The sequence below is a fragment of the Lampris incognitus genome, chromosome 9, assembly GCF_029633865.1.
Source record: "Lampris incognitus isolate fLamInc1 chromosome 9, fLamInc1.hap2, whole genome shotgun sequence".
In the NCBI taxonomy this organism is placed as follows: domain Eukaryota; kingdom Metazoa; phylum Chordata; class Actinopteri; order Lampriformes; family Lampridae; genus Lampris; species Lampris incognitus.
This window is the reverse complement of record NC_079219.1, coordinates 28,944,294-28,970,497: the sequence shown is the minus strand read 5'-3', so window position 1 is coordinate 28,970,497 and position 26,204 is coordinate 28,944,294. Positions and strand designations below refer to the sequence as shown.

The window sequence follows — 26,204 nt, the reverse complement described above, 5'->3', positions numbered from 1 at the left end:
TTCTAGCTGTGCTTCTAGGTCTTTAGCTGCTTTCTCTTTCTGGTATTCAGCTTCTCTGTCGGCTTTTTCTTTCTGTAACTTAGCCTCCTTAGCAGCTCTCTTTATTTTAGCTTTAGCTTCTTGGTCAACAAATGCAAGGCATACTTTAGCTGCCTCCGCTTTAGCGTGAGCGCATATTAATGAGCTAGTTGATGAAGTAGATGACCGTGAACTTCCACTCACCACTGAAATCTTGTCACTTTGTTTTTCTTCCATGTTACCACGATGTACAACATCAGCTTTTCTTTGTCTGTTCACTATGTTGTCTCCACTACAGCATAGAAGCTGCAGCTATCCAATTAGCTAAACTCTTTCTTGCAAAATAATGACTGGAGTTATAGTAAGCTTTACTTGCTGTTTACTGTGGCTCTTTACACCATTTTACATAGACTGAGTGAAAACTGTGGACCGACAGAATACGAACAATTACCATTTTGTTGGCAACATGTGCTCTTCCCTATATAAATACATGTAAATAAAATAAAAATTATTTACTTACGACATTGCCTCTGTGGCATTTACAGTGTGGATTAGGGTGGATGTAAAAGGTATATGTGCAGATTCAACTGGCTTCTTCAAATGAATGACAGGACGTGAACTCTGAACTTGGAACTCTTTACAAACCACTCTTTGTCAAACCACATCCAACCAAGGTAAAGATGACAGTATTATCTAACCTGACTCCATGGTCCAGATGGAAAAAATATGGTCAAGATGGATCCATCAATCCATCCATTATCCAAACCTCATCTTGCTCTCAGGGTCACGGGGATGCTGGAGCCTATCCCAGCAGTCATTGAACGGCAGGCGGGGAGACACCCTGAACAGGCTGCCAGGCCGTCACAGGGCCCACACACACACACACACACACACACACACACACACACACACACACACACACACACACACACACACACATTCACACCTAGGGACAATTTAGTATGGCCGATTCACCTGACCTACATGTCTTTGGACTGTGGGAGGAAACCAGAGCACCCGGAGGAAACCCACGCAGACACAGGGAGAACCTGCAAACTCCACACAGAGGACAATCCGGGACGACCCCCAAGGTTGGACAACCCCGAGGCTTGAATCCAGGACCTTCTTGCTGTGAGGCGACTGCGCTAACCACTGTGTCACCATGCCGCTGGTCCAGATAGATAAGATTTATTAATGGAGAAATGTTATGGATTGCAGCTTTAACAAACATAACGTCAATTAACAAGCAACAGTTTGTTTCAACAAAGACAAAAAAACTGCAGTGTGGTCATGTAGGAGAGTACATGGGTGTACAAGAGACCATACTGCACTTTTAGATGCTCCTTCTGTCAGCTGGATCTTAAATGCTAATAAATACCCAAATGGGAGCTGGTTTAGCTGACTGAATGTGACCAAAAATATCCTCAACAGCAAATATAAAAGACCACAGAATTGTACAGTTGCTTTTGGGCCCTCCCAGTACTCTCATAAAGTTGTTTGTTGTCATGATTTAGCATCCACATTCCCTCTGCTGGATGTATACTTATTTCATAGACTCTTATCAAGATGACAGCGAACACTTGTGCACAATCAATACGTATAGTCAGTGAAAGACTTATCTCATGGCTTACATCACACATATTCTGCATAGTCAAGTCAAGTGCCAACCAGCTCTGGTGACGTAAAAAGGCAATACTTCAATGTGTTGGACTAAAGGATTATCTACATTCAGTGGAAGAAGTGGAAACACTTTTAATGCTTTAGGGCTGTAAAAAAAAATCTTTGCACACTTAGCACTTGTCAGAACTTCCTCAAACTTTTTACTAAAAAAAAAGTTTCATTTCAATACCATTTGACTTTGGCAGTCAAAGAAATAAACATGTTTTAGCATTTAAGTGTCCTTGATTTTTCAAGGCAGTGAAGGTGGAGATGGCAGTGAGATGCTCTTAGGGTTCCCATGGATTTCATGGGTCTCATGAGTGCTTATTGAGATGATTTCCTGAGGGGTCATATCTAATAAAAAGCATTAAAGCCCCCTTAGTGTTTCTCCTAAGATCATCATCATCATCATCATCGTAATGATGACTGCAAGGCAGGGTGTTAATAAAGTTCTCCTTTAAACAAATCAAGACTGCAGTTCAGTTGTTGAATATAAAAAAGATATTCTGCATTTATTTATGATTAGTTAGTATATGACAACCATCTCCTCAATTTTCGAGAAAAAATAAATCTCCCTATAGCACTAAGAAAGGTGTTTGTATTAGACAATCATCAACCCTGAACCAAACACACATCTACAACCTCCGGCTTTCCTTTGTAACCCAGATCTACACAGATAAGCCCTGTTCCAAGTTTTTTTAAGAAATATCTCTGCACAAAGAATGCATCAAAGTAACCCAAGATAAAATATGTTTGTAAGATGGATTTTATGTTGAAGGATAAAGGAAAGAAACAGGCAACAACAACAACTGTGCTAATGGTTATGATTTAGGGCTTAACAAAAGTTATCGTTGTGGTACTTCAAAGCTTTTGAGAGACCAAACTTGGCAGCACTGGAAAACCTTTGTGATGTTTGAGGACCCTTTTATGTAGTAAACACCATGAGACTTTCCCTGGATGACTCTATCCTCCTCCCCCTTTTCATCATCATAATCATCATGAAAGTAAAGGTGACTCACGCAGGCACTGAGGCAGGTCTCCGGTCCATGTTCCATTCCCTACGCAGGTGAGAACAGCAGGGAAGGAGAGCTCATAGCCAGGCAGGCAGGTGTAGCTCACACTGGTACCCCAGTCTAGGACTGAGCCTTCCAGGAGGCCGTTGGGGATGGGTGGGGGAACAAGGCATGTCACCACTGAGAAGGGTGTTGGAGAAAGAAACACAGACATTTAAACATACTGAATGCAAAAAGCTGAAGAAGACAAAGGGTCAAGCAGAGACCCCCTGATACATAAACACATAAACACAGTAATCCGTTAGTGTGTTTGGATCATCTGTTTGCTTGTTTTCTATTCCCCTAATACAAACACATAATGATCGATGATAGCAGGTAATTAGCAATATAATTAAGACAATTTAAGTGGACACATGAGAATATAGAGATATCATTGACCTTTGTATTTCCAACTGATACATTATCTCAGAAAATATGTTTTGTTGTCAGTAGTTGAGGTGGTGGGTTGGCAGTGTTGTTAAAATGCATTCTATATTCTGAAAAAATCCTTTGTTATTCAATTGGCTTGCAGTGCTGGGCACGCTACTTGGAAAGTGTAGTGAGCTAAGCTACCAGTTACTCCACATTAAATGAAAGTTCACTACACTGAAAATGCCCCCCAGACAAATATAGCAAGCTTAGCTACAGCAACATGGCAAAAGTAGCGCACTACATTGAAGCTACTTTTTTTTTTTACATTGAACAAACTTCATTCCAAGTCAATGCTATCTCAGTGATCAATAAAACTGTCAGTCAGATAGGCAGTCAAAAAATGTTCAGTTCAAGTGTTTATTAAACAATAAGCTGTGCTCTCTGCTCTTATTGCTCCAAAACCAATTTGGCAAGAAAAACAAATGAACAAAATGTGCTCCACATAATAATAAAAAGGAGGTGTCAAGAGTGTGTATATGTTCATCTATATCTGTTTGTGTGTGTGTGCATGTGTGTGTGTTTTGTATGTGACAAGAGTCTGTATTCCCCTGCAGCAGACAAGTCACAGGCATCAGCCCAAGGATTGATACGTGACGTCACTGTCATATCAAAGCGCTTCTGTTAACTTTTAGCTACACATACAGGTCCGTGCATGGCAGTGGCGTCACTCACTGATCCTTTCCGTTTTATTTCAGACTGCAGCAGAAAGCTCTGCTGCGCTTGAGCTTCGGAAATGTTTGGGGAAAAATAGTAGTTACCCTGGATGTAACCCCCATTCTATGAGTACGTGCGTGGCCCTCTAATGGGCTTTGCTATTGGTTTACCCTTTGAGGCTCTGGCTTGGCACCTGAGACAGATCTTTTCCCTCACCACCCAATCAAGCGGTAGAAGCCACACAGCACCCTACCACCTATAAATCCCCAGCATCTCCAAAGCTCTCCCTTTGAACTCAGCAACAAAGACTGGGGCCAGCTTGGTAAGAGGTTAGAGGGCTACACACGTACTCATAGAACTGGAGTTACAGTGGTGCTTGAAAGTTTGGGAACTCTTTAGAATCTTCTATATTTCTGCATAAATATGACATAAAACATCATCAGATTTTCACACAAGTCCTAAAAGTAGATAAAGACAACCCAATTAAACAAATGAGACAAAAACATTATACTTGGTCATTTATTTATTGAGGAAAATGATCCAATATTACATATCTGTGAGTGGCAAAAGTATGTGAACCTTGCTTTCAATATCTGGTGTGACCCCCCTTGTGCAGCAATAACTGCAACTAAATGTTTCTGGTAACTGTTGATCAGTCCTGCACATCGGCTTGGAGGAATTTTAGCCCATTCCTCCATACAGAACAGCTTCAACTCTGGGATGCTGGTGGAGTTCCTCACATGAACTGCTCGCTTCAGGTCCTTCCACAACATTTCGATTGGATTAAGGTCAGGACTTTGACTTGGCCATTCCAAAACATTAACTTTATTCTTCTTTAACCATTCTTTAGTAAAATGACTTGTGTGCTTAAGGCCATTGCCTTGCTGCATGACCCACATTCTCTTGAGATTCAGTACATGGACAGATATCCTGACACTTTCCTTAACAATTCGCTAGTATAATTCAGAATTCATTGTTCCATCAGTGATGGCAAGCCGTTCTGGCCCAGATGCAGCAAAACAGGCCCAAACCATAATACTACCACCAACATGTTTCACAGATGGGATAAGGTTCTTATGCTGGAATGCAGTGTTTTCCTTTCTCCAAACATAACACTTTTGGCCTCGTCCGTCCACAATTTTTTTTTCCAATAGCCTTCTGGCTTGTCCACATGATCTTTAGCAAACTGCAGACGGGCAGCAATGTTCTTTTTGGAGAGCAGTGGTTTTCTCCTTGCAGCCATGCCATGCACACCATTGTTGTTCAGTGTTCTCCTGATGGTGGACTCATGAACATTAACAATGGTCAATGCGAGAGAGGCCTTTAGTTGCTCAGAAGTTACCCTGGGTTCCTTTGTGACCCAGCCGACTATTACACGCCTTGCTCTTGGAGTGATCTTTGATGGTCGACCACTCCTACTCCTGGGGAGGGTAACAATGGTATTGAATTTCCTCCATTTGTATGCAATCTGTCTGACTGTGGATTGGTGGAGTCCAAACTCTTTAGAGATAGTTTTGTAACCTTTTCCAGCCTGATGAGCATCAACAATGCTTTTTCTGAGGTCCTCAGAAATCTCCTTTAATCTTGCCATGATACACTTCCATAAACATGTGTTGTGAAGATCAGCCTTTGATAAATCCCCGTTCTTTAAATAAAACAGGGCACCCACTCACACCTGATTGTCATCCCATTGATTGAAAACACCTGACTCTAATTTCACCTTCAAATTAACTACTAATCCTAGAGGTTCACATACTGTTACCACTCACAGATATGTAATATTGGATCATTTTCAATATCAATAAATAAATGACCAAGTATAATATTTTTGTCTCATTTGTTTAATTGGGTTGTCTTTATCTACTTTTAGGACTTGTGTGAAAATCTGATGATGTTTTAGGTCATATTTATGCAGAAATATAGAAAATTCTAAAGGTTCACAAACTTTCAAGCACCACTGTACATCCAGGGTAACTCCTATGTTTCTGTCATATGTGCTTTGCCCTCTAACAGGCTTCGCTATTGGTTCACACCTAAGGCGGAGGCCGTTAGGGATGAACGTACTCCCAGCTGGGCCCGACTGACACTAGCCAGACACCAGCTAACATAACACCCTACATAGCAGCAGTTCAACAGTTGAGTACTGCCCCCTCTGAGGGTCTTTTACTGTACTGCACCACAACAGCAGTCCAACAGTCGAGCCCTGCCCCACCTGAGGGTCTTGTACCGTACTGCAACAAACCGCCAAGATTTTGGCACAGCTGACTTATCAGCTGGCTGAAGACGAGGCCCCCCTTGATCGTGCACCGAGCACCGCATGGGGTACTGAATCAGCAGTCATATCCCTGAGATATGACTGCACGAAGGTCAAAGTGGCAGACTAGGAAGCCGCCAAGCAGATGTCTTCCGCTGATACTACCCTGAAAATGACATCGAGGATGTAATGTCCCTAGAGATTTCCTGACCGTCCCCGAGCAGTCCACATAACAACAAAGGACCTTCACCGCACATAGGGTGTGGAGGCACTCCTCCACGTCAGCGTGAGGAGGAGGAAATAATGCTCTCAGACAGATGACCCTTGACCTGAATGAGAAGGGTATGACCTTTGGCCGAAAGGACGGGTTGGGGCTCAGTTCCACCCACCCCTCGTCGTCACTGACATGCAGGAGGGATGTACTGACAAGGCACACAGATCCCCTGCTCTCTCAGCTGAAGTAATAATAATAATGATAATAACTTTTTATTTATATAGCACTTTTCTAAAACAATGTTACAAAGTGCTTTACAAAAGAAATAAAACCAGACAAGGCAAAAATACATATATGACCAAAGGACATGAGCAAAGAGGAGGTAACAACAATGAAAGAATAAGACCAAATAGGTATTTTGGGACATGCAGGATTTAATATCAGAGAGGCAAGTTATGAGATTTGCTAGGCCGCTAGGATCTGTGAGTTTTAGTGGTATGTATAACTGAGTGTCGTCAGCATAAAAATGGTAAAACACATCTTGATTTTGAATAAACTGGAATAACCTAGATAAGAGGCAGCTAACACATCAGTCGCTCTCAGAAAAAAAAACCCCACAGGGGGCACTTAGAGTTCTCCATGCCTGCAAACCACCAGTCATCTGAACTGACACCAGATCCCGTCGGCTATATCTGGGGAGAGGCTCCACTCCTCGTGGAGCGGGTACCCGCTGAACATCCTGTCTGCCCCCACATTGAGAGGCCCCAGAATATGGCGGGCTTTCAAGGAGCTGAGATGGCAATCTGCCCATGTTAGGATGGAGACCGTCATCCTGTGCAGGGATGCCCTCTTGTCTGTTCAAGTAAGCCACCACCATGGTGGAGTCTGACCTCACCATGATGTGCTTTCCTCTCGGTTTTGGAGCGAAGTGGTGAAGCACCTTCTGAACTGCTGTGAGTTCCAGAAGGTTTATATGGCAAGGAGCACCAGCCCATGTGCCCCTCACACTGCCCTGGTTGAGGGTTCATCCCCAGCTAGCCAGAGAGGAATCTGTGAATACCTGAACGTAGTGGGGGATGCACCCCAGCCAAACTCCCTTGCGGAGATGGCTGGGTGAGTCCCAAAATCTCACATCTCTCCGCACCAGTGTAGGGACGTGGAGCTCACACTGTTTGGCTCGGACTGGGTTCAGCCACATCTGTACAAACCAATGCTGTAGGTTCCTCATGTGTAGCAGCCCCAGGCACACCACTGGGTGAGCTGCTGACATCATCCCGAGAAGAGACATGACACTACCTGCCAGCACTGAGACTGATGATAAAATGCATCCAGTCAGCCACAACAATGCTACCACATGCTCCTCTGACAGGCGAACCGTCATAGCATGGGAGTCCAAAAGCAGACTGAGGTAGGGCCTCTGCTGACTCGACCGAAGGGCACTCTTGGTAGGGTTGGTAGCGAAGCCTAGCTGCATGACATGAGGCATGACCAGGGCTGTATGGGCTTCCACTTCCTGCTGTGACACGGGGAAAATCAGCCAGAAATGGACATACAGTACATCCGGAAAGTATTCACACCCCTTCACTTTCCCCACATTTTGTTATGTTACAGCCTTATTCCAAAATGGATTAAATTCCTTTTTTTCTCATCAATCTACACACGATACCCCATAATGACAAAGTGAAAAACGTTTTGTAGAAATTTTTGCAAATTGATTAAAAATAAAAAACTGAAATATTGCATGTACGTAAGTATTCACACCCTTTGCTATGACACTCGAAATTGAGCTCAGGTTCATCCTGTTTCCACTGATCATCCTTGAGATGTTTCTACATCTTGATTGGAGTCCACCCATAGTAAATTCAATTAATCGGACATGATTTGGAAAGGCATACACCTGTCTATATAAGGTCCCACTGTTGACAGTGCATGTCAGAGCAGAAACCAAGCCATGAGGTCAAAGGAATTGTCTGTGGACCTCCGAGACAGGATTGTATCAAGGCACAGATCTGGGGAAGGGTACAAAAAAATTTCTACAGCTTTGAAGGTCCCGAAGAGCACAGTGGTTTCCATCATTCATAAATGGAAGAAGTTTGGATCCACCAGGACTCCTCCTAGAGCTGGCCACCCAGCCAAACTGAGCAATCGGTGGAGAAGGGCCTTGGTCAGGGAGGTGACCAAGAACCCGATGGTCACTCTGACAGAGCTCCAGCGTTCCTCTGTGGAGATGGGAGAACCTTCCAGAAGGAAAACCATCTCTGCAGCACTCCACCAATCAGGCCTTTATGGTAGAGTGGCCAGACGGAAGCCTCTGCTCAGTAAAAGGCACAAGACAGCCCGCTTGGAGGTTGCCAGAAAGCACTTTAAGGACTCTCAGACCGTGAGAAACAAGATTCTCTGGTCTGATGAAACCAAGATTGAGCTCTTTGGCTTGAATGCCAAACGTCACGTCTGGAGGAAACCAGGCACCTCTCATCACCTTGCTAATACCATCCCTATAGTGAAGCATGGTGGTGGCAGCATCATGCTGTGGGGATGTTTTCCAGCGGCAGGAACTGGGAGACTAGTCAGGATCAAGGGAAAGATGAATGGAGCAAAGAACAGAGAGATCCTTTATGAAAACCTGCTCCAGAGCGCTCAGGACGTCAGACTGGGGCGAAGGTTTACCTTTCAACACGACAACGACCCTAAGCACACAGCCAAGACAATGAAGGAGTGGCTTCGGGACAAGTCTGTGAATGTCCTTGAGTGGCCCAGCCAGAGCCCAGACTTGAACCCCATTGAACATCTCTGGAAAGACCTGAAAATAGCTGTGCAGCGACGCTCCCCATCTAACCTTACAGAGCTCGAGAGGATCTGCAGAGAAGAATGGGAGAAATACCCCAAATATAGGTGTGCCAAGCTTGTAGCTTCATACCCAAGAAGATTCAAAGCTGTAATCGCTGCCAAGGGTGCCTCAATAAAGTACTGAGTAAAGGATGTGAATACTTATGTACATGCAATATTTTAGTTTTTTATTTTTAATAAATTTGCAAACATTTCTACAAAACCTTTTTCACTTTGTCATTATGGGGTATTGTGTGTAGATTGATGAGAAAAAAAATGAATTTAATCCATTTTGGAATAAGGCTGTAACATAACAAAATGTGGGGAAAGTGAAGGGGTGTGAATACTTTCCGGATGCACTGTAAGTCAAGATTCTCACCCCTTTCACCCTGAGCTGCTCCAGTGCTGTCTCCACACATTTGGAGAACTTGCGCAGAGCCAGGAAGTAGCTGAAAGGGAGGCGGGTGTATTGATAGATCTGTCCTCCCACTGTGAAATGCAGGAACTTCCTGTAATGCAGCAGAATGGGGACATGGAAATACGCGGTGGTCAGATCTATGGAAGTTTTTTTTTTTTTTTAGGGAGTTGTTCCTTATCCGATGCGAGGGTCTAAGGACAGGATGTTGTGTTGCTATAAAACCAACTGAGGCAAATTTGTAATTTGTGATAATGGGCTATACAAATAAAATTGACTTGACTTGGCCAGATGCACTCCAACAGCAGCTTGATCGTCAGCATATGAAACGGTCTCCAAGCAATGTAGCCGTTCAGGATGCGCAGATCCAAAATTGGTCTCACGCCAGCTGACTTCTTGGGAACCAGGTAATAAGGGGGAAAAGAAACCATTCCGCGCCACTGACTGGGGAAGAGTCGTTATGACTCTATTGCAGAGAAGTGTGGTTATTTCCTCCGCCAATGCCGCATACATGGCAGGAGTGGAGAGGGAGGTCTGAAGAATGCCACTGAAAGGAGGGGGTTACATTACATTACAGTCATTTAGCCGACGCTTTTATCCAAAGCGACTTACAATAAGTACATTTAACATAGGAAATCAGGAGAACTACTAGTCATCAGAGGTCATAAGTGGATCTAAACAAGCATCTAAGAGCAAAACCAGTGCTAAAGTAAAAGCGCAAGAGATTTTTTTTTCTATGAGTGAATACAATAAGTGCTAAGAACAAGTAACAGGGTAGTAGTTCTTAAGAGGTGAGTTTTCAACCTGCACCGAAAGATGGGCAGCGACTCTGCTGTTCTGACATCGTGGGGAGTTCATTCCACCACCATGGGGCCAGGACAGAAAAGAGCCGTGACCGGGTCGATCGGCAGCAGGGGCATCTGAGCGACGGGGCAACCAGGCGTCCTGAGGCAGCAGAGTGAAGTGGTCGGGCGGGGGTGTAGGCCTTGACCATGGCCTGGAGATAGGAAGGAGCTGTTCCTTTCACTGCCCTGTAGGCTAGCACCAGAGTCTTAAACTGGATGCGAGCAGTTACTGGGAACCGGTGTAGGGAAATGAGAAGGGGAGTTGTGTGGGAGAACATCGGGTGGTTGAACACCATACGAGCTGCAGCTTTCTGAATAAACTCCAGAGGTCTGATGGCTGATGCTGGGGCACCAGCAATGAGAGAGTTGCCATAGTCTGACCGGGAGATGACCAGAGCCTGGATGAGCACCTGTGCCATCTCATCGGCGAGGAATGGGCGAATCCTCCTGATGTTATAGAGGAGAAATCTGAAGGAGTGAGCAACCGATGCAATGTTTGCAGCAAACAACAGTTGGTTGTCCAGGATCACACCCAGATTCCTCACAGTCCGAGTTGGCGTCACCACGGTGTTGTCAATGGTGATGGCTCGGTCTCAGTGCGGGCAACCTTTCCCCGGGAGGAACATCAGCTCTGTCTTGTGCAGATTGAGCTTCAGGTGGTGTGTCGCCATCCACTCCGAGATGTCAGTCAAGCACGCAGCAATGCGTGTCTCTACTTGTGTATCAGAGGGAGGAAAGGACAAGATCAGCTGGGTGTCATCGGCAGAACAATGGTAAGAGAAGTCATGCGAGCGAATAACAGAACCCAGGGATGTCGTGTACAGGGAGAAAAGGAGAAGACCCAGAACCGAACCCTGTGGAACACCTGTAGTTAGTCTGCAAGGCTTTGACACAGATCCCTTCTATGTCACCTGGTAGGAGCGACCTGTCAGGTAGGATGCAAACATTGAGAGTGCAGAGCCTGTGACACCCAGCCCCACGAGGGTAGAGAGGAAGATCTGGTGGATCATTGCGTCGAACGCAGCTGACAGGTCCAGGAGTATCAGGACAGAGGGGAGAGAGTTTGCTCTCGCAGAGTGCAGCAATTCTGTCACTGCAAGGAGGGCCGTCTCTGTCGAGTTACCCACCCTGAACCCAGACTGGTTGGGGTCCAGGAGGTTGTTCAGGTTGAGGTACAAAGAAAGTTGGTTAAAGGCAGCACGTTCGAAAGTTTTGGATAGAAACGGTAGAAGGGAAACCAGTCTGTAGTTTTTGACGTCAGAGGGGTTAAGTGATGGTTTCTTGAGAACGGGGGTGACTCTAGAAGTCTTGAAGGCAGATGGAAAGCATTCTGCCTGGAGGGAGGTGTTGATGAGGTGGGTTAGAAAGGAAAGAAGTTCAGATGCTATAGACTGAGGAAGAGGGGAGGGGACTGGGTCAAGGGAGCATGTGGTGGGGTGACTGGATGTGACGAGGTTTAGGACCTTGTCGGGGGAGAGGGGCGCGAGGTGGGATAGGGTGGGACGTGGAGAGGTGAGGGAGGGTCAGAGGGTGGGATAGTGCAAGCAGCACTAACCGGGTGGTGAGAAAAGGAGGATCTGATGTCGGAGGATCTGACACCAACCAAGGCAAAAGCAAGCCTGGTGGCTGTCCAGAGAAGACATTCCAGTGGTGCCGGAGGAGCAGGTCTTGAAGGGGAAGACATAACTGGGACACCAGAGGGTGAAAGATAGAAAATCTCACGGATCCCTACTCAAGGTGGCTGAGTGAAAAAGGGAGATGGGCCAGGGTTTTATAGGTGGTTGGGCGTTGTGTGTCTTACCACCTGATTGGGTGGTGAGGGAAAAGATCTGTCTCAGGTGCTGAGGCAGAACATCAAAGGGTAAACCCATACAAAGCTCTTTAGAGGGCAAGGCATGTACAACATAGAATGTAGATTGTGTGGATACTACCACACTATTTGATCAATAAAAGAACACCGCTACTTAAAAGCTATTTGACCCAGATTACAGCAACGCTACCACCAAATGAAAAATGTAGTTAAACTAGTAATGCTGCTACTTGTAGCAATGCTACTGCCCAACACTGTTGGCTTGTTACTCTGAGGTTTCATCTTTCTGATTACTGTTTATGCCACTCGTTACTCTAGATGGCCACCATGAATAACCTTTCATTGTTTCAAGGCACTCCTTGAAAACAGGATGAAATGCATTTGAAAAATGTCTGACTTTTGTTTCTTGGCAACAAGACTTTTATTTGTCAGACATTTAGATAGTTTTGTGATTTTAATGATCCCCATGGTGGTTGGGGACTACCGAAAACCTCTTTGACACAAGCCACCTATTCCCTCAGGTTTATGTGTAGGGCTCGTGTGAACGCGAGCCAGAAATATTCCATGAAAGTTTTATCAGTAATTACCCAACTCACAACCTAGTAACATTTATGGTCCGGATGGTACAGTAAAATAAAACAAAACTAAGCAGTCCAGTCAGATTTGAACTGACAGTTTTCCTGGTCAACTTTCTGCTTTTTTGCACAGGCCATGTTCTTGGTTTAGGACAGTTATTGATGATCTGTGACTTAGCTGGCAGAGTAGCCTATGTCTTAACGTCTATGCACGCTCTATGGCATAGGTCAAGTGTACGGTGTTGGATGAGGTCAAAATAAAGTAGGGCAGCACGCACTTTATTTCACATGTTGTTAACTTAATTTCACATTATGACAGGTGCGTTAGTGCCAATGGGTCAGCACAGGTCAGACATTTAGCTCTCGCGGGCTGGAATTGGCCTGCTAGCTGATTATTGGGGTTCATGGGCCTACAGCCTGCATCAAATTAAGTGATGGATAAACAGATGCTCTGGCAGGAGTTATGTGGTGATAAGAAAAGATTAATGGATTTCAAGCACTGATATATCATAAGCATTGTTTATTCAAAGCACTGATTTATATAAATATTTTGAATGTTTTATCATATTTATGCACATGGATCAACATTGTTATGAAACACATCCTGAAAATTTTGTAAAGATTGGACAATTTCTGATTCATAGTCTGATTTGTTAAAAGAAAAAAAAAAGTGTATGACTCATTCCTATGCCACTCCCAGGGGTCAATTTGAATGCAACGTTTAGGGTATGTTTCAGATGGACTGATGTGGACGTATCCTGCAGGTTTTATGATGATTGGCCGAATGGTTGTTGACTTTGGTCCATTTATATGCTGAGCCATGCCCTTTTGAAGTTCACTGGTCAATATCCATCCATCCATCCCATTATCCAAACTGCTTCTCTTGCTCTCAGGGTCGCAGGGATGCTGGAGCCTATCCCAACAGTCATTGGGCGGCAGGCGGGGAGACACCCTGGACAGGCCGCCAGGCCATCACAGGGCCAATACACAATTGGATATATGGACGGTGTTTAGATCCTTAGATTGGTAGATAGCCAGGACATACAAGCCTTTTCGCATATTCATTCCAATGTTGCTTTGTAATTAGCAGTTTTATACAGTTGTTCCAAAAATTCCTCGTCCATATATCCAATTGTGGTCAATATCTTGGATACTAAACATGACATCAACAAGATTCATATAACTTTTGATACGCTTGGTCCAATAATTATCCACAGAAAATTTTGTAGCAATCAGATCTATAGTTTAGAAGATGTCAAAAATGTGTTTTGTCAAAAAAATTCTAAATAATGTAAAATCTAGTTAGGCAGACTTGAGTGGTTCTTTGGGCAAATTTGTAGAGTGAGGACAGATGGATGTCTGTACCAAGTTTTGTGTAAATCGGACTTACGGCGTAGGAGTTATCCCTTTTTGAAGTTGACCTTTAATGATAGCATCCCTATCAGGCCGATTGGGATGCTATTTCTTGGGCAGCACTTGCACACAACTTTCAATCAATCGGCAAATCGCACTGGGATGGCATGGCTCAGGAGGTAGAGCAGGTCGTCTAGTAATCGGAAGGTCACTGGTTCAGTCCCCGGCTCCTGCGGAGAGTGTGTTGAAGTGTCCTTGAGCAAGACACTGAACCCCTAACTACTCCTGATGAGCAGGTTGGCACCTTACATGGCAACCTCCACCATCTGTGTATGAATGTGTGTGTGAATGGGTGAATGTGAGGCATAAACTGTAAAGCGCTTTGATTGGTTGGTAGACTAGAAAACATGCTATGTAAATGCAGTCCAAAAATGCAGTATATCATCTCACGGGAATTCGCACAAATATTTTTGAAGAAAAGTAAACCAGCACAAAAAAAAAAAAACCAAAAAAACCAAAAACAGGGTTTCAGCCGTTAGGGCTTGAACCCCTACCAATTCAGTAACATTTTGAAATATGTAATAACTTTGTTATATGTCCTCTACAATTCTATTACTCAACATATTTTAAAAGAAGAATTATTAGCAAATAGGACCCAAAAACCCTATTCATTTTTGCCATGGGTGAAAAATAAGCGGATGCGGAAGTAGTCTGAGAGCCCTGAAATCATAATATTTTCTTTCTTACTTGGTCAACAAATTGTCCTTGGATTATAAATGATTGTTATGATATGGGCAAAATAAAATTTAATTTTAGTGTTGAAGGTTTTACATTATTATATTACTAATTACACTGAATGCCTCACAGTGCTATCTATCAGACAGCGGGATGTGTGGTGTGCCACACAGCAAACATTCATTATTCTCTATTTCTAATATGGAAACCTCGTCTTCAGTCCAAAGAAATATTCTGTGTTTTGAAGTGTCGAATTTTCCTCTGGCATTCTGGCATTTTTGTTTGGAAAAGAGTCCCCAAGTGGAATGAATAATTTCTGACAGAAACGGGGGCTAGTGGTAGTGAGTGGGCAGAGTGGCAGCTTGTGACTTTGTAAACCATCAACCTTTATTTCAACAAACATGATAAACGAATGCAAAATAAAGCTAAAGCTAAAGAGTTTGTTCTGACACACTGAGAGAGGAACCCATAGGGATGCAGATGGGATATGGGTTTTGAGGATCTGAATAAATTATAGCAGTTATTTTATAGCATTAGTAGCCTCCCTAAACAACCCAGTCACTGAGGATGCACAAGCCAGTGCATCCTTAGTGCCGGTCCCAAGCCCGGACAAATGGGGAGGGTTGCGTCAGGAAGGGCATCCGGCGTAAAATCTTTGCCAAATCAAATATGCGGATCATAAATAAGACTTAAATACCGGATCGGTCGAGGCCCGGGTTACCAACGACCGCCACTGGTACTGTTAACCAGCAGGGTGTCGGTGGAAACTATGCTACTGTTGGGCGAAGGAGAAGGAGAGGGGGAAAGCATGTCCAGAGGCAGCTAGAGAGGAGGAAGGGTAGGCATGTGGAGGTGAGAGTTGGAACTTTGAATGTTGGCACTATGACTGATAAAGGGAGAGAGCTGGCTGACATGATGGAAAGAAGAAAGGTAGGCATACTGTGTGTGCAAGAGACCAGGTGGAAGGGGAGTAAGGCCAGGAGTATCGGAGGTGGGTTCAAACTCTTCTACCATGGTGTGAATGGGAGGAGTAATGGGGTAGGGGTAATTCTGAAGGAAGAGTATGTCAAGAGCGTGCTGGAGGTGAAGAGAGTGTCAGACAGAGTGGTGAGTATGAAGCTGGAAATTGAAGGTTTATTGCTGAATGTTATCAGTGCATATGCCCCGCAAGTTGGGTGTGAGATGGATGAAAAAGAAGAATTCTGGAGTGAGTTGGACGACATGGTGGAGAGGGTACCCAAGGAGGAGAGAGTGGTGATTGGAGCCGACTTCAATGGACATGTTGGTGAAGGGAACAGAGGTGATGAGGAGGTGATGGGAAGGTATGGAGTCAAGAAGAGAAATGTGGAAGGAGAGATGGTGGTCGATTTTGCGAAAAGGATGGAAATGGCTGTGGTGAATACATATTTCAAGAAGAGGGAGGAACACAGGGTGACGTACAAGAGTGGAGGAAAGTGCACACAGGTGGACTATGTCTTGTGTAGAAGGCACCATCTAAAAGGGATTGGAGACTGCAAGGTGGTGACAGGGGAGAACGTAGCTAGGCAGCATCGGATGGTGGTCTGTAGGATGACTTTGGAGACCAAGAAGAGGAAGCGAGTGAAGACACAGCCAAAGATCAAATGGTGGAAGTTGAAGAAGGAAGACTGTTGTGTGGAGTTCAGGCAGGAGTTAAGACAGACACTGGGTGGTAGTGAAGAGTTGCCGGATGGCTGGGCAACCACTGCAGAAATAGTGAGGAAGACAGCTAGTAAGGTACTTGGTGTGTCATCAGGACAGAGGAAGGAAGACAAGGAGACTTGGTGGTGGAATGAGGAAGTACAGCAAATTATACAGAGGAAAAGGTTGGCAAAGAAGAAGTGGGATAGTAAGAGAGATGAAGAAAGTAGACAGGAGTACAAGGGGATTCAGCGTAAAGCAAAGAGAGAGGTGGCGAAGGCAAAGGAAAAGGCGTATGGTGAGTTGTATGACAGATTAGACACTAAGGAAGGAGAAAAGGACTTGTACCGATTGGCTAGACAGAGGGACCAAGCTGCAAAGGATGTGCAGCAAGTTAGGGCGATCAAGGATAGAGATGGAAATGTGCTGACAAGCGAGGAGAGTGTGCTAAGAAGGTGGAAGGAATATTTTGAGGGAATGATGAATGAAGAAAATGAGCGAGAGAGAAGGTTGGATGATGTAGGGATAGTGAATCAGGAAGTTCAGCGGATTAGCAAGGAGGAAGTGAGGGCAGCTATGAAGAGGATGAAGAATGGAAAGGCAGTTGGTCCTGATGACATACCTGTGGAGGCATGGAGATGTTTAGGAGAGATGGCAGTGGAGTTTTTAACTAGATTGTTTAACACAATCCTGGAAAGTGAGAGGATGCCTGAGGAGTGGAGAAGAAGCATACTGGTACCGATTTTCAAGAACAAGGGCGATGTGCAGAACTGTAACAACTACAGAGGTATAAAGTTGATCAGCCACAGCATGAAGATTTGGGAAAGAGTAATAGAAGCTAGGTTAAGAGGAGAGGTGACGATCAGCGAGCAGCAGTATGGTTTCATGCCACGAAAGAGCACCACAGATGCAATGTTTGCTTTGAGAATGTTGATTGAGAAGTATAGAGAAGGCCAGAAAGAGTTGCATTGTGTCTTTGTAGATTTAGAGAAAGCTTATGACAGAGTGCCGAGAGAGGAGGTGTGGTATTGTATGAGGAAGTCAGGAGTTGCAGAGAAGTATGTAGGAGTGGTGCAGGATACGTATGAGGGAAGTGTGACAATGGTGAGGTGTGCAGTTGGAATGACAGATGGGTTCAAGGTGGAGGTGGGATTACATCAAGGATCGGCTCTAAGCCCTTTCTTGTTTGTAATGGTGATGGACAGGTTGACGGACAAGATCAGGCAGGAGTCTCCGTGGAGTATGACGTTTGCGGATGACATTGTGATCTGTAGCGAGAGTAGGGTGCAAGTTGAGGAGAGCCCGGAGGTGGAGGTATGCACTGGAGAAAAGAGGAATGAAAGTCAGTAGGAGCAAGACAGAATACCTATGTGTGAATGAGAGGGAGGACAATGGAATGGTGAGGATACAAGGAATAGAGATGACGAAGGTGTATGAGTTTAAATACTTGGGGTCAACTGTCCAAAGTAATGGGGAGTGCAGAAGAGAGGTGAAGAAGAGCATGCAGGCAGAGTGGAGTTGGTGGAGAAGAGTGTTAGAAGGGTACCAGCAAGAGGTAAAGGGAAGGTTTACAAGATGGTTGTGAGACCAGCTATGTTATATGGTTTGGAGACAGTGGCACTGACGAAAAGACAGGAGGCGGAGCTGGAGGTGGCAGAGTTGAAGATGCTAAGATTTTCACTGGGAGTAACGAAGAAGGACAGGATTAGGAACGATTATATTAGAGGGACCGCTCAGGTTGGACGGTTTGGAGACAAAGCAAGAGAGGCAAGATTGAGATGGCTTGGACATGTGTGGAGGAGAGATGCTGAGTATATTGGGAGAAGGATGCTGAATATGGAGCTGCCAGGGAAGAGGAGAAGAGGAAGGCCAAAGAGGAGGTTTATGGATGTGGTGAGGGAAGACATGCAGGTGGCTGGTGTGACAGAGGAAGACGCAGAAGACAGGAAGAAATGGAAACGGATGATCTGCTGTGGCGACCCCTAACGGGAGCAGCCAAAAGTAGTAGTAGTAGTAGTAGCCTCCCTAAACACCAGTCACTTTCCCCACGTGTTTCCTTCCTTTTTCATAGGCCCGTGGCTGTAAAGAACACCCACACACACACACACACACACACACACGGACATAAACATATAGAAAGCCTCTCTAACCACTTCAGCAAACATTGTTAAACAGCCAAAGTCCAGGTCTGACAACTGCCTGGCAAGACCAGGTGTTTAATTTAAAAGGACACGGTTACTTTGCCTGTCATGTTAGCACAAAAGATTGCTAGATAATGTTCATTCATTTGGCGGAACAAAAATCACAGTCACTTTCACTTAACCACTACATCACATTCATGCAGATGTAGCGGCTGTGGATGCCAGACTTGTTAGAGACAATTTAGTGGAACTGAATTCTGTTCACTTTTCCCCAGCAGAGGAAAATTTGAAGAAGGACTCTAGCAAGCCGTTGGTAAAAAGGCAAACTCTGTGCCACAACTAACCAATTAATTTCAACTCTTCATTTGAAAAACAAAAGTGGTTCGCAAATAATTTTTTGTTTTTTTGTTTTTTTGGATCCGCCCCCCCTTTTTTTCTCCGATTGTTGCTCCACTCCCTCTGCCGATCCGGGGAGGGCTACAGACTACCACATGCCTCCTCTGATACATGTGGAGTCACCAGCTGCTTCTTTTCACCTGACAGTGATTTTCGCCAGGGGGGACGTAGCACGTGGGAGGATTACACTATTCTCCCTAGTTCCCGCTCCCCCCGAACATGTGCCCTGACTGAACAGAGGAGGCGCTAGTGCAGCGACCAGGACACATACCCACATCCGGTTTCCTACCCGCAGACATGGGCAATTGTGTCTGTAGGGACGCCCGACCAAGCCAGAGCTAACACGGAGATTCGAACCGGTGATACCCGTGTTGGTAAGCAACGGAATAGACTGCCACACCACCCGGACGCCCCCCCCACAAATAATTTTTTGGTGCTAATATAGTAGAATGCCTGCATAATGAGAAGGTTATCTTATCAGTACAACTACCAGTGATTGCTCTACACACACTGGATTACAGTGAAAGTGGGGTAGGCAGATAGCACTCTATCTAAGGTGGAACAAAAAAAGCATTTTGTTGTTAAGAGGCGAATCCAGAAAGATTTCCATATAGATATCACACAGCATTCTATTCTCTATCGATGAACACAATATTGGAAGTGTATTTGGGCTGTGATGCATTTGGAGTGAACTTCAAGGACAAAACCATGTGATGTTGCACACTGCTGCTGAATATCTTGTTTTGTTCTACTGTCATTTTGTTTCTCCTTGATTATAATTAATAAGTAAAGACTCTCTTCAATTGGGGATTTTCAAGTTGAGAAAGAGAGAGAGGACAGAGAAAAGCAGAAAGAGCAAAAAGAGTTGTGTGAGAGATATGGACGCTCAAGAGCACATTTGCATTGGGAAAGTCACTGATTAGACGTGTAATAATCATATGTATGCTTGCATTTGAAGTTACCCCTTTTAAAAAAGACCAAAGTGGCAGGCAGGACGTAATTAGAAGTGGAGAACTGTCCTGTTTTCTTAAGTCTTAAGCAGCATTAGTGCCTCTCAGCTCAACACGCCAAACCCAGGATTCGAGTGGATTCCTTGTTGGGTTAGGCTTAGGATGTGCCACAGTCGGGGTACGCAGCGAAGGCACGCCACACAAGAAAGGCACGACTTGGCACTACCACGCACACACATCAGGAACGCTTTCACACAGAGTTGATGGCTTGCACGCGCAACCATTCCGTGTCTTTCTCTGTCTCGCATTTTCTCTCCCCTCCCCCACTTTTGTCCATCTGCGCGTCTCTTGATCTGTCTCACTTCCTCTGTTCGACTTTTCCCTCCCTGGGGTATGTATCAGCTCATATCTCTGCTGCCCATCATCTCAAACCTGTGATGGGATGACGGATGCCCCGCATCATGGCCACATCATCTCGCTTGCAACCGCAGCACCTAAAACTTAAGTGCGATCGTGCAAAAAGAACGGGTAATTGATATTTTTGAAAAATACATTGTTTTCAGTCTCGGATATGGAAGAAAAACAAACCATTCCCTTTCACAACAAGAAAAAAATAATTCTTAGTCTAACATCTCCGAGGCTATCAGTGAGAGAGATGAGAAAGCTGTGATTTCCTGTGAGCCGCTGATCACCAGTCCTCGATAGTCACAAAGAGAAACAGAGGGAGGGAGAGACAGAGAGAGCGAGAGAGAAGAAAAAAGGTAGGAAATAAAAATAAACTATGAACATCTGCATTACCTCTGAATGTCCCTCTGCATTGAGAAATGGTGACATTTATGTACAGAGCCAGCTTAATAATCATACCTCGCTCTCTCCCCTTTCTTTTATTCATTTACCCCGTGAGAGAAATAAGTGCTGGTGGGAGAGTGAGGGCAACAGAGGGAGGAAGCGGAGTCAAAAGGAGCCCTCTGGCTCACTGACTAATGCATACAGGTCAGATGGAGCCGACAACACTCAGTACCAGCAGCGAGGGTACTGGTAGCAAAGGTGAGAGTATATGTGTGTGTCCCTGCATGTGCATGTATGTACTCATGGCATGGATAGAGAAAGGGGGCAATGTGTAAATGACCTGCCGTGTGTGACTGCATGTGTGTGTCCAATAGAAGAGAGAAATGGCCAATAATTGTGCACTGCACTATTTGTTTGAATACCTGTGTGTGTGTCTGTGTGTGTGTGTGTGTGAGTGTGTGTGTGTGTGTGTGCGTGCCCTCCACACACAGACACACACCATCCCCAATCACCAGCAGCATCAGAGCCGAGTGCGTGAGCTGTCGAGGTAGCTGTCACAGATTGGGGCTTGGGGGATAGTAGCATCTCGCAGCCATAAGCACGCATGTTGCCCATACCCCACACCTACACATAAACACAAACACACACAGACAGCAACATGACACAGGCACACACACACAGGCAACACTTTGCCTTTCACTCCCCCTTAGTCTCACATGACAGTCCTGCTCAAACAGCTTTGAGTAACTTGGCGGCGGCGCGACCATCAGTTCATCCAGCAGCTCCAACATTACCTTGAAACAAAAACACCTCAATAATGAAACACATCCATGAAATATTACAAATCTGTGTCAGTTTAGATGTTCTTGGGAACATCAGGGCAAGGGCACGCAGGGATTTCAAGGAAGGGCAAGGAGCATATGGTTTTCACTCCCAGTGAGAGGTTAATCTGGGGAATGGCAAAGGGACGACGAAAGCCAGTTGTTGGCAACCAGTGTTGGCTGTACGCTCAGGGAGCCTGGAAGTAGAATCAGCCGTTGCATGTGAGAAAAGATAGAAAATCCTGTTATTATCCTCTCAGCTTCCATCAACTTTGTCTCTCTCTAACCCCATCTCGCTGCCATCTCTGCTGTAGTCTGCCTGGTTCCGTTAGCCTCTCCCCATGTTGAGATGTCATTATCTATTATTGTGTCTGTCTGTTTGTCTCTCATCCTTCATTCACTACCTCCACCACCTGGATCACCTCCTTTACCATCTCTCAATAAGCAAATAAAACCCCCAGCTCTCCTCTCTGCAACAGCAGCTGCAGCCTGGGCCGCTGTCTTGTGGGCTTCTCCCTACGCCGGCGTCCCCTGGCTCCATTCATGGAAGACTTTAATCTTCCCTGTAAATGCTTACTTTTCGTGTTCCAATGCCAGATATGCTAATCTGTGCCTGCGCTCAAGCATCATAAATCACGGCCCTCTGTAGGGTTTATAGGTGAACAACAACTACTTCCTCTTTGTACACTTTTTAACTTTGGTGTTAATCATGCCCACAGAGTACACACTTGGAGTGGAGAGACTGTGAAGAGGCCACGATTAACCGGTTGAGCACAATTAGTGAGATCCTTGGAGCAGGATGAAGAAGAGCTGCTAGCCATCCATCATCAGATGTCAGAGGAACTTAAAGCCCTGGCCCGACGCCACCACAGGTGCCTCTGTTTATAAGTGTGTGGGTGAAATCCTTGTGAATGTCCTCGATCAAGGGCTCTGAAACTTTACTGCACACATGTCCCACCACCACCATCGCCATCACCTCCTTCGGACCCAGCTAAGCAATATTATCTCTTGTCATGAAGACATAATACTTATCATCATTTAGCTCTCCGTCACGGCTCGGTGGACACCATAATTTAACAAATCAGGTGCTGAATTGATATATTTTATAGATGTGTGTGTGTGTGTGTGTGTGTGTGTGTGTGTGTGTGTGTGTGTGTGTGTGTGTGTGTGTGTGTGTGAGAGACTGCATGCCTGCTTGTGGGTATTGTGTGAGCATTTGTACGCATGCTGGTAGTATGTCTTGTGGACCCTGTGGTTGTATGTCTTGTAAGAGACATCAGCACACTAAACATACTGTGACAGCGTGTGAGCACAAAGGATATTTCCCTGTGTCACCTTGCAGACTAATCTCATTACATTTCATGCTGTTTATGTACATGCTTTGCATGGTCTGTGATGGTGCATGCTTGCCAAGGTTGTTACATTAAGGTTTGACGCTTATCAAGGTCGACTCTGCTGCCACACATGTATGTGCAAATGTGCCTCTATATATGTGTGTGAGTATGTGTGGGTTTGTGTGTGTGTGAGAGAGAGAGAGAGTGGCGAGGGTCTTTCTTACCTTGGCATGATGGCATAGTGCCAGTCCAGGTGCCATTGCTGGTGCAAGTCCTTGTGACAGTGCTATCGGCCCATATCATCCTGTACCCTGGCTGACACGAAAAAGTCACGTTCTGGCCGACGGTGATGTCATCACCAAACCGAAGCCCGTTAGCTGGGACACCCGGGTCGCCACAGGTAATCACTGTCAAGAGTGGTAGCAAATTGAGGTAGAGGTCTCAGAAATCATCGTCAAAAGGGTGGTTTATAAAGCAGCCATTTTAGGAGAAACACCGAAAAAAAAGTTATCACTTTTCTTAAATGCAGCTGGATGTAAGCAACAAAATCTTGCATGTACATTACCCTACCTAATTAAAATTGCTGTTACTTTCAATATCTCTTGAAATCTGGTGTTCGCTGGAAGCATTCTGCTCAATGTCTGTCTATATATGTGCATTTTCATCCTAAAGGCTCCTCAAAGGTAAAACCTCATGTTGCATCTAATCTGACCGTTCAGAAGTACATTTTTGATTATTTATACATACAGTATATAGTATCACATATTGTGTAAATTATATCTCAGATATCTTGAGCAAAGGTACAGCAAGTTTGTCCTGGGTTGTGAAGTGCAGAGGGGGAGAAAAATGAGCAACCAAAGCCCTTGTGTTTCCCCAGAGACCGCATGCACGTCCCCCAGGAGAAAATTTCTTGCAAATCTCCTCTGCCACTGAACAACCCATGACTACTGATCAAGTCAAAAAATTACTTTCTAATCCACCTTTTGTTTCAGTGAGACCTGGCAGCAGGAATTGATTTAAAAAAACATGTTGCCATTTCCTGCCTTTCAGATCTATAGAAGGTCAGGCCAGAAAATGAACCTATCAGGAAAATCAAGAGGAGGCAATCCTCTTCCAAGTTAATGAAGGCCGGTGAAATCCTGTCACACTGCTGCTGAAACCATGGTCTCCCCGGCCGGAAATATTTCTTCATTAAATCTAAAAAGCTCTACTTTACCTTGGAATTTGCCTTTTTTTTTTTTCCTGGTAATGTCCACACACAGCCACAAACCTGTGTAAATGGTGCAGCAGCAGCTGGCCAAACAGATAATCCAGATGGAAAGGGAGAATCCTGACTCTCATCTCATCATTTTATGAGGCTTCAACAAAGCAAACTTGAATCAAGAAGTCCCTGAATAGAGGCAGCAAATTATGTGTACCATCAGAGAGAGCAGAATGCTCAAACAATGTTAATATACAATCACACATTTAAATTGCTCTACTCTGTAAGCAGCTTTAGGACACTTGGACCGCACCATGGTCCCATCCTTGCGGATATGCATAGGGAGTATCCCAGCTCTACAAACCCTATTGTCACATGTGAACATATGGACTTGGTGAGCTGCAGCAAAGCTACAGAACCGCTCTAAATCCACAGACTGCAGTGGTTTTAGAGATGTGCTAAACAGCCAGTATATATACACGGATACCGTGTCATCATCCATTAGCTTTAGTAAACACCACTGCATTCCCACAAAGACCAATATTCAATACAACATTGACAAAGAACTGGTTTAAATTATAACTCAAACAGCTTTCTCGGGCAAAAGCGGACACGTACAGCAGTGGGAATAAAGACTCTCGAGTTGTCATACAGTGGCGGCACGGTGGCGCAGTGGTTAGCGCAGTTGCCTCACAGTAAGAAGGTCCTGGGTTCGAATCCCGGGGTAGTCCAACCTTGGGGGTCATCCTGGGTGATCCTCTGTGTGGAGTTTGCATGTTCTCCCCATGTCGGCGTGGGTTTCCTCCAGGTGCTCCGGTTTCCTTCCAAAGACACGTAGATCAGGTGAATCGACCATACTAAATTGTCCCTAGGTGTGAATGTGTCAGCCTGTGATGGCCTGGCAGCCTGTCCAGGGTGTCTCCTCAACTGCCGCCCAGTGACAGCTGGGATAGGTTCCAGCATCCCGCAACCCCGATTGGGATAAGCGGCTTGGATACTGGATGGATGGATGGAGTTGTCACATAGACTTGAGAAGGTAATCAGAGCTCCAAAGAGGCTGAAAAAAAGGAAACGTTTTTCGCCATCTACTTTGTCTTCAACATGGAAGTACCTTCAGGAACTGTGAACAGATTTGAAAGGCTGAAGTTCGACCCAACATCCCCACAGACAGGAAAGAGGATTTGAGGCTTGGCAATAACACATCTGATATGCTAGCCCTTAACATTGGTGCATCACAGTGCTGCGTGACCTCTCCTCGGCTCTGCTCTCAACAGCATCAACTGCACCTCCAAGACCCCCTCACACCAAACTGAAATGAGACATCAATAGAGTTGATAAACTGGTGTTATCAGAGTGGAGATTATTGAAGGTATTGCCACCCACAACAGTGGAAACTGTCATTCACATTACCAGAAAGAGTGACTGCCTTGAACTTAGTGCCATCCATCGCTACATTTTGGGGTAAAACAGTCAGACTTCTACAGAAAGTTTGCACACACACACACACACACACACACACACACACATATATATATATATATATATATATATATATATATATATGAGAATATCATTCTCCTAAATTTCAATTTATATTTCATTTCTAAAACTGAATTACTATAAAAAAAGCATTAAACATTTATACTGTATCTCATTAGAAACTTATCCGGTCAGATTCATTTTATTGTACGTGCAAACATCTAAATGCATGTACATATACAATAGAGTGCTTGATATGCCTTTCATAGAGATCATCTATTAGGACTGCACTTGAGTTTTCTTTTCCACCAAAGGGGTATATCACAGCAAGATCCAGAAGTGTCTGGGGAGGTGTGACTACGCTGACTGATGCTTTTTGCCCGTCTCAGTTGGCGGCACTTGAATTATGACAGTGACAGGAGATGGAAGCTCATAAAGCCCGCTGTCTCTGCAGCCTTGTATGCGTGAGCCTGTGTCTGCAACCTCAGAAGCCGGAGATTCACTTTGACCAGTAGGGCACAGCCTTACAACCAAACACATTAGCTTGAATTAAGCATGGTGTGTCTCTCTAAGCCGCAGCTAAGAAGCAGTT

At 44.9% G+C, this 26,204-nt stretch overlaps 1 protein-coding gene across 1 annotated transcript in view; it reads right to left on the bottom strand.

The window, feature by feature from the left end:
- LOC130118211 (CUB and sushi domain-containing protein 3-like) overlaps window positions 1-26,204 on the bottom strand; it is a 473,370-nt gene that overhangs the window by 43,864 nt on the left and 403,302 nt on the right. The window contains 2 exon segments of the mRNA XM_056286604.1: window positions 2,697-2,870; window positions 23,157-23,339. Coding sequence (XP_056142579.1) covers window positions 2,697-2,870; window positions 23,157-23,339 — 357 coding nt within the window.